The following is a 16,143-nucleotide window of genomic DNA, read 5'->3' as shown; positions in this document are numbered from 1 at the left end:
GAAGTGTCCCAAAGGTTATTTATTTAGAAAGGTCAGCTTTGACAAAAGCTATTCCCACATTTACATAGCCACGCAGACTTCAGTTACAACAGACGGGCACATCTTTTGCAGATGCCTCACAGAAACTACCCCCAGATGCACCGAGGCTGCCTGCGTGGTGTCCTGTAGGGCACATGTCCAGCGCCCCATGGGTGACCAGCTGCCGCCTCAGCGCAGAGAGGCCAAATTTGCCTGTCAGTCCTGTGATGACATCTGAAATCCTGTCAGCAGCTGGTTGGGAAGAAGATAAGTCTTGGTTTCCGTGATGTTTTTGGATGCGCTCGCATGCTCGCCCCCAAGTGCCCGGAAGCTGTGTAGAAGCTCCCACGGCGCACTGCACACGGTGCCCGTTCCGCAGCCAGCCTTGCTGGCGAAGGCCCCACTGCTGCCCGCTTACTCCTGCTTGGCCTTCATGACGCTAATTCTGTCCTCTTTTTCTAGACCTGCCCCCTTCTGTAACAGGCAGGAGGCAATAACTGAAAACCCAGAAACTTCTGGAAAAGTGGTGGGAAGCCAGGGTGACCGTCTTGCTCAGAAGCCTAAGAGAAAAGCAGCAACTAGCGGTGCCCCGGGCGGGTCGGGCCCGCAGCGCTGGCGGGGGTAGAATGGAGCCCAGGGCCCAGGTCCACTGGGCCTGTGGACTGGTGATACTGTGGAGAGGGCTTGGGAGCCGCTGCCGGGACTCTTGGGTTCTTGGGTCATCACGTTCACTGTTCAGAATCTCCCAGTAAGGACTGGAAACCACTAAGGCCACTGAGTGGATCATGGCCTGTTCTCTGCGCAGCCGAGGGCCCGGGCCGGGCTTTCTCCCTGGAATCACATGATTGTACAGAACTTGGACTGGCCCGTGTCCCGGGGGACTCCAAGCTTGTGCCTGTCGCGGACTAGGATGGCCTCGTTGCCGTACTGTGAGTACCACATGCTGTGGCTCCTGCTCAGGTAGGTCCCAGGGGGCACAGACTCCAGCTGCTGCTGCTGCTGCTGCCAAATGAGAAGCGACGTGTCCCGGTACCGGAGCCGGGCGTAGCTTTCCGACAGGGCTTTCTCAGCCAGTGGCACACGGCCACTCATCACTGGCCGGCAGCTCCCTGCGCCTGGGCTCCTGTGCGCCGGGCCTCTCTGAGCCAGTGCTCAGCGTGGACAACCGCCCACTGCTTTACCCTAACGGCGCTCATCAACAGCTTTTTCAGTGGTCCCGTCTGAGGATTTCTTATTTAACTCTGGTAAAAACGATGAATTCAGGCCACGTGTAAGCAATACCCCTGGGAGTATGGCATTGCCACGGAACCTGAGAGCAGCCTGGCGACCTGGCCCGAGCTTTATCAGATGTACAGCTGCCAGGGACGAGGCACCCACCTGGGGGGCACCGGTAGGGCATCTATGGCGATTCTGACCCCGTGGCTTGGCCCACTTAACTTGAAAAGATGTATCTGGTGCCCTGTGGGAGGGGACATCGTCCAGCTAGACAGACGGTGACCTCTGTTCCCATAACCGCTCTCCAAGGATCTGTGCCTGGGTCGGATCCAGTGCCACGGAGCCACTCTGATGGACCGGTGCCTGCTCAGTGCTGTGTCCTCTGCTCTCGCTCAGGGTGATGCTACAAAGAAATGAACGTGTGGTCAGGTCGGGAGATGGCCCAGCGGCCTGGGGAGGCACAGTCTCCACTCATTTTGGATCAGAGCATCCAACCAAGCTACTGGGGCGTGTCATGATTTCAGTTGTTGTCCCATGACCCAGATGATGAGCCTGCATTTAAGGGGCACACCTGTGACTCCTAGTGCTTTTCTGAACTAACAGGGATGGTGGGTGGGCTGCCTCTGGGAGCGCCCGAGGCCAGATCTGGGAAATAAGCCCTAAGAACCTGAGTGAGAGCACAGGTCTCAGGACCCGTCCAGGCAGGCGCCCCGCCTGGGAGGGGGTTTGCTTAGGCTGCCCAAGCTGGGGGGCAGCTGGGTGCTGGGCCACCAGGACCCGCTTTCTGCTCCAGGCAGCTGGGAGACCCCTAGGCCGGACAGGACCATGGCCTCAGGTGGAAACCAAACGGAAGCATCCACCGGCCGTCCTCCCAGTGCCTTCCCAGCCATGCAAGATTTTCCTCTACGGCAGGTTCTTCCGTCACCCGGTTCACGGCACCTCCCCAGCATCCTGGGTCCTCCACCCACAGCTGCTTCACCCAGGGGTTTCCTGGTCACCCTGTCCGAGCCCCCATTGCCCACGTGCACGACCCGGGGCCTCCCCCCATCGCCACCTGCCCCCATATCAGCACCCGGGTCCCTACTGCCTCCCGCCCCAGCCGCCGAAGGCCCCGGCACCTCCTGCCCCCCATCACCTATCGCTCCCGCATCTCCCGCCCGCCGCCCGCAGCGCCCCCGCGCCCGGCAACTCCCGCCCCGGCCACCCGAGTCCCCATCGCCCCTCCCGCCCCCTCGCCTTCTGCCGCCGTCACCTCCCGCCCCCGTCGGCGGCCCCCGTCGCAGGCCGGCGCCCCAGTCCCCCGCGCCGAGGGGCCGTGGAGGGGCCGCGGGGACGCGCGGGCGGCCGGGCGGGCGGGCGGGGCGGGGCGGGGCGGGCTCGGGCCGCGTTTCCATGGCGACGCCGCAGGCGTGCCCAGCCGAGCGCCGAGTTAGGGATGGGCCGGAGCGGGGGCGGGGGCCGGGGGCGGCAGCCGCGGCAGGAGGCGCGCCCCGGGCGCGGGGCCTGCGGCCTCCCGTTGGTCCCGGAGCTTTATTGACAGCAGTCTCGTGTTGCTGGGGCACTTCTGCCTCGGTAGCTTTTGCCGTCCGCGTTCTTGCTTCTAATCTATACGTTTTTAAAATAATTGTGGGGAGGAGCTAGATGGGTGCTGGGTGGGGATTAAGGGGCGCCGGGGATGAGCGCTGGGCGTTAGGGGCGAGTGATGAGTCACTGAACTCTACTCCTGGAACCAACATTGCATTCTATGTCAACTAAAATTTAGATAGAAATTAAAAAATAGATTCAAGCTTGTCCCCGGCGCCAGAATTGCATCTTGAACCCCCCTGCCCCCAGGCTGTCCCTGGGAATTCTGCACCCCCTCCAGTCATACCCCAGCAACACCCTCCTGTGGCCTCTGCGCTCCCTCTTACCGAGTGTATCTCATGGCTTCACAACATTGATGAAGAAAGTGGTCAAGGTGGGCGTCTACCCTGGCACCCCCACCCCCAGGGCCCGTCCCCCACAAGGATGCAGAAGGTGCACAAAACAGACCAGGTGCACCTGAATAAGGTCACAGGAAAAACAGTCTACAATACAACAGTAGAAAGATAACTAGAAGACAACATATGCTTTTCATGATTAAGCATATATATTTCTTGGATAAAAAATACATTTATATATTAAAAAAAAGAATATAATTCTTGGGCAGCCGGGGTGGCTCAGCGGTTTAGCGCTGCTGCCTTTGGCCCAGGGCGTGATCCCGGAGACCCGGGGTTCCAGTCCGACGTCGGGCTCCCTGCATGGAGCCTGCTTCTCCCTCTGCCTGTGTCTCTGCCTCTCTCTGTGTCTCTCATGAATAAATAAACAAAATCTTAAAAAAAAAAGAATATAAGATTTTATTTATTTATTCATGAGAGAGGCAGAGACACAGGCAGAGGGAGAAGGAGGCTCCCTGCTGGGAGCCCAATAGGGCCTCTATCCAGGGGACCCTGGGATCACTACCTGAGGCGAAGGCAGATGCTCAACCACTGAGCCACCCAGGCATCCCAAGATTATATTTCTAAATTTCTCATGGGACATTAGGAACCACAATACAAACTGTAAAGCACTTTAATGGAATGATGATAAAATACAAGATATCAAAGATTGCCGGATGCAGTTAAAATCATGCCTGGGGGAAACTAAGAGCTTTGAATGAATATACTAGGAAATATAAATGTATATGGTGTATACGTGGGGGTATATGAACACTCTGAACTCTCTTTGCAATTGTTCTGTGAATCTAAAACTTCCCTAAATTAAAAAGTTTCTGGGGCAGCCCAGGTGGCTCAGCGGTTTAGGGCCGCCTTCAGCCCAGGGTGTGATCCTGGAGATCTGGGATAGAGTCCCATGTCAGGGCTCCCTGCATGGAGCCGCTTCTCCCTCTGCCTGTGTCTCTGCCTCTCTTTCTCTCTGTGTCTCTCATGAATAAATAAATAAAATCTTTTTTTTTTAAAGTTTCTTTTCAAAAAACCTTAAGTAACTGGTATTAAAACTAAAAAAAAATAAGTGAGAAAAAGTCACAGAAATGAAATCCACAGTTATATATGTCATTGATAAGGTACATAGGATCCAGGGCAAAGACAAAAATCTGGGCAGCCCAGGTGGCTCAGCAGTTTAGTGCCGCCTTCAGCCCAGGGTGTGATCCTGGAGACCCAGGATCCAGTCCCATGTCAGGCTCCCTGCAGGGTGCCTGCTTCTCCCTCTGCCTCTCTCTCTCTCTCTCTCTCTCTCTCTCTCTGCGTGTGTGTGTGTGTGTACGTGTGTGTGAGATGAATAAATAAATAAAATCTTAAAGGTAATAGAAGGGGTCCTTCTCAAGATACAGAGTTATTAACTAGGTAACTATCAAGATAAAATAAAAATGTCTAAAGTATCTCAGAGGTAGCATCTACCATCTCAAGAGCTAAAGGAGCAAAGAGAGGGGAGGGTCCTATTACTGAAAGTAATATTATGGAGACCCTAGGAGCATTTAGGAACTCAGAGGAAGGACAGCATGGAGCTGACTCAGACTTTGGAGGAGGGGCCACTACCGCCTGAGCTGAGCTGGTGTCTCTGTACCAAGAGCCCCAGCAACAGGGGTCAGACCCTCGGAGTGGCAGCAACATGATAGAGTGGATTTTGTGCTTGTTGGGAAAACCACAGACTGGATACAGCAGCTGCTTCAAGGAAAAAAAAAAAGCACCAAAAACCAAAAACATGAAGAATCTTTGCTGGGAGAGCCGCATGCTGCTGCCACTGTCACCACCACCACCACCACCTCCATCCTGCCTGCTGGAAGCCCGCAGGAAGCAGAGAGGAAGGAGCAAGTTCGGGCTCCCCGCCCTTTCCCAGTCTGCCTCCCAGAGCTTACCTGGAAGATGCTGGCAAAGGGACAAACAGGCAGGGGGACCACAGATTGCTGTCTTTGTTGAGGACTTCTTGCTCTCAGCAGCAGCTCAGCTGGGCAAGGTTTCTTTAACTACTGGGGTGAGACCTTCAGTGATCCTATTTATTTATTCTTGGTTGTGGTCGCTTTCTATTAACTTTGATTTTGGGTAGCAGAGATGCCAAAACGCACCTCAGACCATCCCCTAGGTTCGAGCTTTACTTGCTCTCTGTGTGAATTGATGACTCATCTTCTCCTCTATATGAGGGATCTATCCCCCCAGCCAGGGGGGTAACCCACTTCCTAGTGTGGGGCCGCCTGGCTGGCTCAGTCGGAAGAGCAAGTGACTCTTCATCTCTGGGTCGTAAGTCTGAGTCTCATGTTGGGTGGAGAGATGACTTAAAAATTAAAAAAATATTTTTTAATAAAAAAAACCAGCAAAACCTACCTACCACTTAGTGTTTTGATGTGGTGGTATGAGGAACCCCAAATATCCTGGTGGGAGTCTCATCTTCTCAATCAAAGGAGCCAGTGTAGGCTCCCTGGTGGACCCATTTGTCCCTCGGGGAACAAGACTTCAAAGCTGTCAGAGCTCAGAGGTGAGGGGTAGGATTAAGAGTGCTGTGAAGGGGCACCTAGGGGGCTCAGTTAAGCCTCCAACTCTTTTTTTTTTTTTTTTTTAAGCCTCCAACTCTTGATTTTGGCTCAGGTCATGATTGGAGTCCTGGGATCGAGCCCCATGGTAGGCTCTGTGCTCGGCATGGAGTGTGCTTATCCTTCTTCCTCTACTCCTCCCCGTCTCTCTCCACTCTCCCTCTCAAATAAGTAAAATCTTAAAAAAAAAAAGGGGGGGTGATCCTTGGGTGGCTCAGTGGTTTAGCACCTGCCTTCAGCCCAGGGTGTGATCCTGGAGTCCGGGGATCAAGTCCCACATCGGGTTCCCTGCATGGGGCCTGCTTTTCCCTCTGCCTGTGTGTGTGTGTGTCTGTCTCTCATAAGTAAATAAATAAAGTCTTAAAAAAAAAAAAAAGACCCTGTGAGGCACTATTAGAGGTCAGAGGAGCCAGTGCCCCTGTACTCTTTGGTCCTGGACACCAGCAGTGGGGCCGTGTCTGTCTCTGGTTCAAAGCACACACTTGAATCTGTAAGCGAGGACCTCAGATTTCGAGGGCATTGCTCCCAAGCGGTGTCGTAACTGTGTCCTCCTGGGTGGGCCGCTCCACTCCACCCCACGCCATGGGGTGGGCCCTTCTGGGTGATAGGGTACATGTGAGGCCAGTGACATTCATGAGCACGAGCCTGTTACTTGGCTTCTTTGGTTCAGGAATGAGCTTCTTGCTCAGGAGTGCTGTTGTGCAGGACCCCGTGATGGTCAGCAAGGCGCTCCCCAACTCCACAGAGAGTCGTGCCGCCAGAAGAGGGAAGGACGGAAAGCCAATCCCCATCCAGAGTCCGTATCTATTCCAGCAGGACAGATGGAACTTCTGTCCCTTCCAGGACAGGCGATCCACTAGAGTAAGCGTGCCACCGCTTGGTTGCCCAGCCCCCATGTGATGGCACCATGTCGAGGGGCCAGGGCTGGCCTTGGCTGTCGACAGGCGAGCCCCCGGCTGTGGCAGTAGGCGTGCCTCCATCCCTCCCACCGTGATCACTGTACACACAGGCCATCGAGCCGGCTGTGCAAAGGTTGGCAGAAGAGTCCAAAATCTTTACAGGACGGGTCCTGTGTCCATCTGATTATTGAGAGCCTCCGCTGCAGGGGATGGGCCTTGGCGACATCCACTGGGATGCACATGTCTTCGCATTTGGGGTCCTTTCTAGGACACCATCCTCTGCCTCTTCCCCAGGCCTCCTTGTCACCAAGCTCCCAATGAGTTTCTCTCATTCCTTAGCTGTCTGGCCAAACTGAAAGCCTGGACCCTGAGCTCCGTGGAGGTGGCAATCACAGGATGCAGCTAGCCCTCCGGGGCTGAGGGACCCTAGGGAAGAGGCTAGGGAAAGGAAAACAAGACAAAGGAAGAAAAGTAAAAAGAAGGGGGTGGGGGAGAAAGAAGCATAGAGACAGCCCTTTGGAGGTGTGAGGAGGGGGCCCTGCTGGGTGAGTGTTGTTTCTCTGGGTTGGAGGCAGGGCCTCCTGACCCAGACCTGGGCCCAGACCTCTACGGAGGGTCCGGAGGTGCTGCCCTGAGGACAGTCATGGGGGCCTGGCCCTGTGGACATTGGCAGCCGTAGATCTGACTCGCAGGCGCCATGGACACTGCTACTGCCCGGTGCAGAGGCCTGGCGGAGGCCCTCCTGGAGCAGGAAACAGGTAGGAGGAAGCCAGGCCCCACAGGAGGCTTGCAGCCTTCCAGAAGCACCTGCTGGCAGAGCCCCAGCCAGGGGCAGGCAAAGCCACCCCAGCACCACGGCGGTGGTACCGACAGGTGGTTGGGGCTGGGATGGACGTTAAGGTAGAAACAGTGCACGTCTCATTTCCAGGATTATAGAAGGAGCTTCTGCAATTTAATGAGAAAAGGAGATGAGCCAACAGTTAAAAAAAAAAAAAAAGTAATCAAGAAAATCCAAATTAAGGGGTGCCTAGCTGGCTCAGTCAGTGGAGCATGTGACTGCTGATCTTGGGGTTGTGAGTTCGAGCCCCACTTTGGGTGTAGAGATAATTTAAAAATAACATCTTTTTTAAATAAAAAAAAGATTTTATTTATTCACTTGAGAAAGAGTGAATGAGAGAGAGAGAGAGAGAGAGAATGAGTCCAGGGGGTTGAGGGGAGAGGGAGAAGCAGAGTGGGGATCCCAGGACCCCGGGGTCATGACCTGAGCCAAAGGCAGACACTTCACCAACCGAGCCACCCAGGAGCCCCCACAAAATAAAATCGTTAAAAAAGAAAAAAAAGAAATAAAATCCAAATTGAGATCATAGTGTGAAACCACCCAGATCCATAGGAATGTCTGAAAGCAAAAAAGATTGGGCGATCCACATGCCAAGGATGGCAGGGGTGTGCGGCGATGCCGGCTGTCCGCGCGGCCAGTGCACACTAATACGACTACCTCGGAACACACTTTTTCTCACAAAGTCTGAGGTTCCCACGAGTGTGACCCAGCCGTGGGAGCCCGGGGCACATCCCGGGGAGCTGTGTGCATCTGTGCTCGTGGGTCCTAAGCACCCGCCCAGCAGTGTTGAGGCTTTAGTAGCTTAAAACTCGAAGGCGTCCGGGGTCCTCCGTACTGTTGGAAATGGGGAAACAAGCGGCGGCGCGTTCACCTGGGGTGCACTGTACCAGGTCACCCCGACAATGAATGAATCACAGCCACGAAATGGGAAGGAGAAAAGAAGCCAGCCAGCACCCTTAAACACTCTACTGAATGATTCCATTTATATAACACTCAGAAAGAGGCAGCACTAATTATAGCATTCATAGTTGCAGATTTTTATGGTGAAACTCCAAAAAAATTAAATAGTGAGTGAGGGCCCCAGATGTCAGTATAGCTCTCAGCTTGGGGGAGGGAGAGGAGAGCGTTGGGCAAAGGGTTAGGACCGCGGGGTCTCCTCCAGGTGCTTGCTTTCTTGCTTTTTCTTTTCTTTTCTTTTTTTTTTAAGATTTTGTTTACTTATTTGAGAGAGTGTGAGCACGCAGGAGTGGGGGTGGGAGAGGAGGAGGGGCAGAGGCAGAGGGAGAAGCAGGCTCCCCGCTGAGCAGGGGCCCCATGCGGGACTCGATCCCAGGACCCCGGGATCAGGACCTGAGCCGAAGGACACCCCGAGGCGCTCTTTCTTGACCTGGTGCCGATGACTCCCGCTCTCTCGCGGGGACGCTGCCTCGTGCCCGTCGCTGCCTGTCATATCGCACAGAAAAAGATTTTTCGAAGGAAGCTAATTATAGACTGTGAGGAAACAGACACCAGCTAAGGCCAGACATCACATTATTTCACCTGCGAACACACTGTCGTTTTCGTGCGTCCCCCCAGTGACAGATCACATCTCCGAGTGGCGATCACTCATTACTACCCGATAATGGCCAGTGTTCATATTTCCCGGATGATCTCACAAACGCCATTACATATTTAATTTGTTTGAAACCGGATCCAAGCATTTGGTGGCATTTGGCCGAGTGTCTCTTACATCCGTCTTCCTCCCTCGTGCCTTCCCCGCTGCTTTTACCCCCTCGCCATGTAACTGTTGGGGAAGCCAGGTCGCACGTCCTGGAGGAGTGTCCGTGGCCTGGGTTTGGCTGGTTGCATCCATGCGGTATCACTAATGTGTCTCTCCTCTGTGTGCTCTGAACACGGTGCTGGGATCTGGAGCCTTGAGCAGATAAGGCTTAGTTCTTCCTCTTCTTCTTTTTTTTTTTTTAAATATTTTATTTATTTATTCATGAGAGACAGAGAACACAGGCAGAGGGAGAAGCAGGATCCACGCAGGGAGCCCGATGCAGGACTCGATCCCAGGACCCCGGGATCACAACCTGAGCCAAAGGCAGATGCTCAACTGCTGAGCCACCCAGGCATCCCCTGACCAGGTTCCTTTATGCGTGGATAGGCACATACTGTGTGGCTCAATCGCTCTCTCTCTTTTTTAAGTAGTTTCCAAGCCCAGTGTAGAGCCCAACATGGGGCTTGAACTCATTACTCTGAGATCAAGACCTGAGCAGAGACCAAGAGTCCAACGCTCACCTGACTGAGCCTCCCAAGCACCTCCCTCTTTCCATATTAAGATGCACCTACGACTTTGGGTCTCAGCAACCTGGTCTACCTCCTTCCAGATGTCCCCATCAGTCTGTCACAGCAAAATTGGAACCTGCCACCACGGACTGTGACTTAGGACTGTTACTTCATTAAGGATCAGAAATTGGTGATTTTCTGATTCCAACTTTGATTCTGGAACTCTTCCATAAGGAAGAACTTCCTTTGTCCTCTGCTTGGCTCCCCTGGAAGGTGGTTCACACGGGAAAAGCAGACTAAATGCCTTCTTCTTTCCCTTTACCCAACAGTTTTTAGAAAAATAGGGCAGTGCTTTACCAACTTCCAAAGGGGATTTTATTTTATTTTATTATTTTTATTTTATTTTTTTTAGTTATTTATGATAGTCACACAGAGAGAGAGAGAGAGGCAGAGACACAGGCAGAGGGAGAAGCAGGCTCCATGCACCGGGAGCCCGACGTGGGATTCAATCCTGGGTCTCCAGGATCGCGCCCTGGGCCAAAGGCAGGCGCCAAACCGCTGCGCCACCCAGGGATCCCCCAAAGGAAATTTTAAAAGTCAGGTTTTTTTTTGTTGGTTTATTTTTATTTTTTTATTTTATTAAGATTTTATTTATTTATTCATGAGAGACACACACACAGAGAGGCAGAGACACAGGAAGAGGGAGAAGCAGGCTCCATGCAGGGAGCCCCATACAGGACTCAATTCCAGGACCCTGGGATCACAACCTGAGTGGAAGGCAGACACTCAACCGCTGAGCCACCCAGGAGTCCCAGTTGTTGTTGTTTTTTAAATAGCCATATGACCTCATGAATTTCAGTGCATTTGCTATTTTTCGATCAGTTGCATTCATTCTGTGTTTGAGGCTCAGGGTGTCCCATGCCTGGCCAGTAGGAAACCAGGCTGCTGTCAGGGCCCCACTCTGTCTAGAAGCTCTTGGGGGGAAGAGTTTGCTCCACGTCACTCTCGTGGCTTCTGGTGGCCACGACATGCTCCACCTTCCATGGCAGTGACTGCATTACCAGGATGGCCACCTCAGCAGTCATGTGACTTCCCCCTCCCCACTTTTTTTTTTCTTAGAGAGACAGAGAGAGAGAGAGAGCGCGAGAGAGAAAGTGGGGCCAGGGGAGGGGCAGAGGGAGAGGGAGAGAGAGAATCTTAAGCAGACTCCATGCCCAGCACAGGGCCCAACACTGGGCTCGATCCCACCACCCTGAGATCATGACTTGAGCCAAAACCAAGAGTTGGACACTTAACCGACTGAACCACCTCGGTGCCCCTCAAAGACCCCTATTCTGAATAAGGTCAGGGGTTTCAGGGGTTTGTCGTGGACATATCTTTTAAGGGTCTACCCTTTAGCCCACCATAAACCCTAAGACAGAATTTGGTGCAGGGAAAATGCAGAGAACCTAGGATGGGTTACTTGGTCAGGCTGTGGCTAAAAGCAATGAAGATATGGCTTGTCTTAGGGAACAGGACCAAAGAGGTCACCCAGCTAAGTAAGCTGTCCCCTGTGGTCCCCTGGAGTGCCGGGCCCTGTGGAAAGGCTCTGGAGGATGAAGGAAGGACACTCCAAAGCAGTGAATGGCCGTGGTGAGTGACGCTTCCACGGTGGCTTTTCAGGGAAGAAAATAAAAAAACGAAGATTCCTACACGCTAGTGCAAGATGCAGGCAGCTGGCCCAAGGCTGCTGTGGGCTAGAAACAGAGGTGTGCCCTGTGTCCCGGGAGGCAGGGAAGAGGCTAGCCCTCAACACTGGCCGTGGCCACCCCTGCCAGCCCAGAGGTTCCAGGGGAGGATGGGTGGGCCAGTTTGCAGTGGGATGCCCTAGCTGCCACCACTCCTGAGGCCCTTGGCCCCACTCTTCCCAATCAGGCCCCACTCCTGACACGGGAGACTTACGAGCTGGAAAACTCAGCTCTCGTCGAGCACCTCCGCTTTTCCTGCCTTTCAGCTACAGGCCCGACAGGCTCCCCATCTGTGCTTTCAAGCACGGCTCTGGCTCTGAGACACGGCCTTGAGTGGGTGCTGGCCTGCCCCCGCTGCCCAACAACTTTGTCTGGGGCGTTCCCAGCCACCTGCATCCACCTCAGTGGTTCTAATAATTGCTCTCCTGCCACCAGTTGAGCATCTGAGCAACTGCACCCCCAGTACATGCTCTTCCATAGGTGTCACCGATGGAAGAGTGTCATCCCAGTTCACCACCAGAGAAAGTTCTGGCAATCCCCACCCTGTGCCAGCGACTCTCAGTACAGCACTCAGTGCCAGCAGTGGGTTCTTGTTGCCAGATGGCTGAGGCAAGCCGGTCCATAATAGAAGGCTCACTAGAGTTGGCTTCCTGGGACACCTCCAGATGCCAAGTACTACGTGTGCAGGTGGGGAACAGGGAAGCCCTGGGTGTTGGGGGAGCACAGCAGACATTAAGGTCTGTTTTGCTTGAAATGAAAGGAAGGTGGGGGTGGCTAGGAAGTTGTCAGGCCACTCCTGGCCCTGGGCTCAGGCTCGGAGATGCTATTGTGCCTCAGTGGCCATGGCGGGAGAAGCCAGGCACAGCAGGGCCAGGCCGGGCTGGCACCTGTAGCTGCGGCCAAAGACCTGTCATGATGGCAACCACAAAGCAAATCAAGGATCTGGGGCCCCAGAAACCGAGCTGAGCGCAGTTCATGATGTCACGTGCTGCCTGGACAGGTTGGGCACTGAAAACTTTGACCTGTGTCTTGACCCTAGAGGGTGGAGAGAGAGGACGCGTTGGGTCAGAGGCAGGAGAGAGAGAACCTGGGTCCCCAGAAACGCTGCACAACAGGTGCCTGGTGGGGCTTGAGTTAAAGAGTTCAGAGGAGGAGATCTCAGCTCTGCTGACGGACAGGCAGTTACTGGGGACAGACCCCTGTTTGGGCAGCTATGGCCGAGGATGTGAACCTCAGAGCCAATAGTGGGGGCAGTGGGGCCTGGGAGGACCTGGGCCAGTGGGGCCAGCCTCTGAGCCTCGGTGATAGAAGTGGCAGGTGGCTGCTGGGGCTGGGCATCCCGCCTCTGCTGTCCCCTGGCCTGGCTGGCTGACTGACACCAGCAGCACCCCCTTGTAAATGCTGGGGCCCCCCCACCCCCTCACCAGCCCCAGGCCTGTCCCCAGTGTTGTGCTGAAGGCCATCCCACTGACTCTGCAGCCTCTGACCTGGGTGCTGTTGTGACTATTTCACAGATGAGAAGACTGAGTCTCAGAGTCTCAAATCTCTTGGCCAAGGGCACAGAACATGGCTGGGTGTGACTCTGGAAACTTCTTGTCTCTGAGGGAGCCCAGCCCTTTGGGGATCAGCCCAAGTACTTATGAAAAGCCAGAGAGGTGAGATCTTGGAGAGGGCGGTGGAGAGGGTGGTCTACCCTAGGGACTCCAAGCCTCAGGCTCCACAGCCTTCTCTTGCCCTGGTGGAGCCCGGCCTCCCTTGCCCAGTGGAAGCTGCCATCCTGGACCATTGTCTTTCTCTGTTAGATGGAGCCAAGAGACCTGTGAAGGCCCATCCTGGCAGGTGGTGACCTTCAAGGTCACTCAGTCTCGGGGACCTCACCTAAGACTGGGACAGGCACCACATCCCACCAGGATGAAGAGCAGGAGTGTATGTTGGGGGTGGGTGGGGGCTCAGGATGTCTGCAGGGGGCTAAGCTCTGTCCAGAGATCCCCTGGAACCTCTCTAGGAAGCAAGTGGGCTTCCTGAGACCTCCCTCCCACAGCCCTCCTGTGTTAATCTTGGACCAGCATGTCCTCCCACTGGGAACAAGGCACGAGCAGGGTGGATACTCAGGAATTGTTTTCTGGATGGATGGATGGATGGGTGGGTAGATGGTTGATGAATGGCTGGATAGTGGGTGAGAGGAGGGATAGATGGGTAGGTAGATAGGTGGATGAATGGGTGCATGGTGAATGAGAGAGTGGGTGGGTAGATGGATGGTGAGTGAGTGGGTAGACGGTGAATGGATGCACGGGCGGGTGGGTGGAGAGTCGGTGGATGGTGGGTGGAGAGTGGGTGGATGGTTGGATGCATGGAGGGTGGGTGGGTGGGTGGATGCAAGGGTGGAGGAATAGAGGGATGGTGGGAGGGTGGGTGGGTGGATGGATGGTGGGTAGATGGATGAAGGAATGAATTCATGCCAGGCACTGTGCTGGGTACTGGGAGGAGCATGAAAGAAGTGAGCCCACAGGCAAGGCCCAGAGGATCCCACAGTCCACCCACACCCAGGTTGATGTCTCTAAGCAAAGCATCGAAGGGGCACTGGGGATTCAGGAGATGGTCCCTGAGGGAAGAGATGGTTTTAGGAAGAACACGAGTCCTGGGTGGCCTGGAGACAGCTCAGAGGTGGGGTGGGGGTGGGACATGCAGGTCAAAATTGGAGAACCCTGAAGACTGGGGCTGGGGTTTGGGGGGCTGGCTAGGAGGGGCCACTAATTAGATCGAGAGGCTCTGATGGGGACATGGGGCCTAGAAAATCATGCCCATGAGGCTGGCTGTGCTCAGAAGGCAGTGGGAGCCAAGGACACTTTTTGTTTGTCTTCAAGTACAATAACTTTATTGAGATACAATTCTGTATGACCCCCCCCCCCCCTCATTTAAAGGGCACAGTGTAATAGCCTTAGTCTTCTCTCAGAGTCATGCAACCACCACCCCATCAATTCTAGAACATTGCCATCATCGCTCAAAGAGACCCTGGACTACAAGCAGTCACGGCGTTTCCCCCGTGTAGCCCCAGCCCCAGATGGCCCCTGACCAACTTCCACTCCCTCTGGATCTATCTGCACAGTTACAGACTCAGGGCACTTCCTACACATGGAGTCATAAAATATGTGACCGTTGGTGTCTGGCTTTTTGCACTTAGCATGAGGTTCCAGAAGTTGGTCCATGTTGTAGTGGGTGTCAGAACCTCACCCCTTGGGACACCTGGGGGGCTCTGTCGGTGAAGTGTCTGCCTTTGGCTCGGGTCCCGGTCTCAGGGTCCTGAGATCGAGCCCCACGTCGGGCTCCCTGCTCAGCGGGGCGTCTGCTTCTCCCAGTGCTCCTCCTACCACTCATGCTCTCTCTCTCTTTCAAATAAATAAATAAAATCTTAAAAAAGAAAAAAGGACTTCACTCCTTTTTCAGGGCTGGATAACACTCCACAGTGTGGAAGTGCAACGTGCATTAGCTGTTCATCTGCCAATGGCCATGCAGAGTGTGTCTACCTCTTGGTGACTATCAGTGGTGCTGCTATGCACACGGGTATGTGAGTTTTTGTGTGGACACAGGGTGGGCTTTGAGGAGTCGGGAACGTGGTCAGCCTCACGGCTTGGAAGGGTCTCTCCCACTGAGGGGGGAGTGGGGGGGTCTGTGGGGGTCAGGTGCGGAAGACAGACCGGAAGGATGTGGTCAAGCCTTGGGGAGGCGTGATGCCCAGCTCCTAGCACATGCACCGGAGCCCCGCTTTTGTGCTGAGTCTCCCAGGGATAGACAACACCTGCCCGGTTCCAAGATGATCAAGAGTCTCCCATCCTTGCATGCACTGACATGGTGGGGACCAGCCCCCCACCCTGGAGAACCCCCCACCCCGGGGGGCGTCTCACGAAGCCCACTTCACAGGGGAGAAGACAAAAGACTCGACCCCTGCAGTGTCACCCCTGGGGGGGGCATGGGGCCGGGCTCCACACAGACCCCCTCGCTCCCAATGAGGGGCAGCCACGAGCCACACATGGCCTCGTCCTCTTCCCTGTGGCTCCTTCTGCCAGGAGCAGAACGTTCACTGGTGTGGCATTGTAATGGACTTAGGGTGGGGTGCTCAGTTTGGTTTTTGGCAAATCTGTAAGTATGTTTGGGTGAGTGAATCGACTCTCCCAACCATGGGCTTTCTGGGGACGGTGGGGTGTTGGAGTCGACACGTGCGGCAAAGGACACATACACCCTAGGAGCTCGAAGACTTCCGCGTGCAAAAGTCTTCATACACTTTTGGGTTGATTGTGTGTCAAAGTGATAATATTTCAGATACATCTGGATTCAAGAAAATGTTTTATTTTTTATTTTATTTAGTTATTTTTTATTTTTAAAAGATTTTATTTATTCATTCATGAGAGACACACACAGAGAGAGAGAGGCAGAGACACAGAGGGAGAAGCAGGCTCCATGCAGGGAGCCCGATGAGGGACTCGACCCCGGGTCTCCAGGATCACACCCTGGCTGAAGGCGGTGCTAAACCGCTGAGCCACCCAGGCTGCCCCTATTTTATTTTTTTAAAGATTTTATTTATTTATTCATAAGAGACAGGCACAGACATAGGCAGAGGGAGAAGCAGGGTCCCTGCAGGGA

General features: G+C 54.3%; 1 protein-coding gene across 1 annotated transcript; it reads right to left on the bottom strand.

Moving 5' to 3' along the window:
* On the bottom strand, nucleotides 1–2,586 carry BRD3OS (BRD3 opposite strand). Its single transcript, XM_038548856.1, has 2 exons — nucleotides 2,486–2,586; nucleotides 1–1,636 (listed from the first exon to the last, which is right to left on the bottom strand). Exon 2 carries the CDS (start codon nucleotides 1,108–1,110, stop codon nucleotides 856–858), a length of 255 nt encoding a protein of 84 aa, XP_038404784.1. The 5' UTR covers nucleotides 1,111–1,636; nucleotides 2,486–2,586; the 3' UTR covers nucleotides 1–855.
* Nucleotides 2,587–16,143: the final 13,557 nt, after the last annotated feature.

The sequence above is a fragment of the Canis lupus genome, chromosome 9 (genome assembly GCF_011100685.1).
Source record: "Canis lupus familiaris isolate Mischka breed German Shepherd chromosome 9, alternate assembly UU_Cfam_GSD_1.0, whole genome shotgun sequence".
Taxonomy (NCBI): domain Eukaryota; kingdom Metazoa; phylum Chordata; class Mammalia; order Carnivora; family Canidae; genus Canis; species Canis lupus.
Note: the sequence above shows the minus strand (reverse complement) of the source record. Positions and strands in the feature narration are given on the sequence as shown.

What these genes read in the sequence shown, in the direction of transcription:
- BRD3OS (XM_038548856.1), bottom strand. Translation starts at nt 1,110, where the DNA reads ATGAGTGGCCGTGTGCCACTGGCTGAGAAAGCCCTGTCGGAAAGCTAC.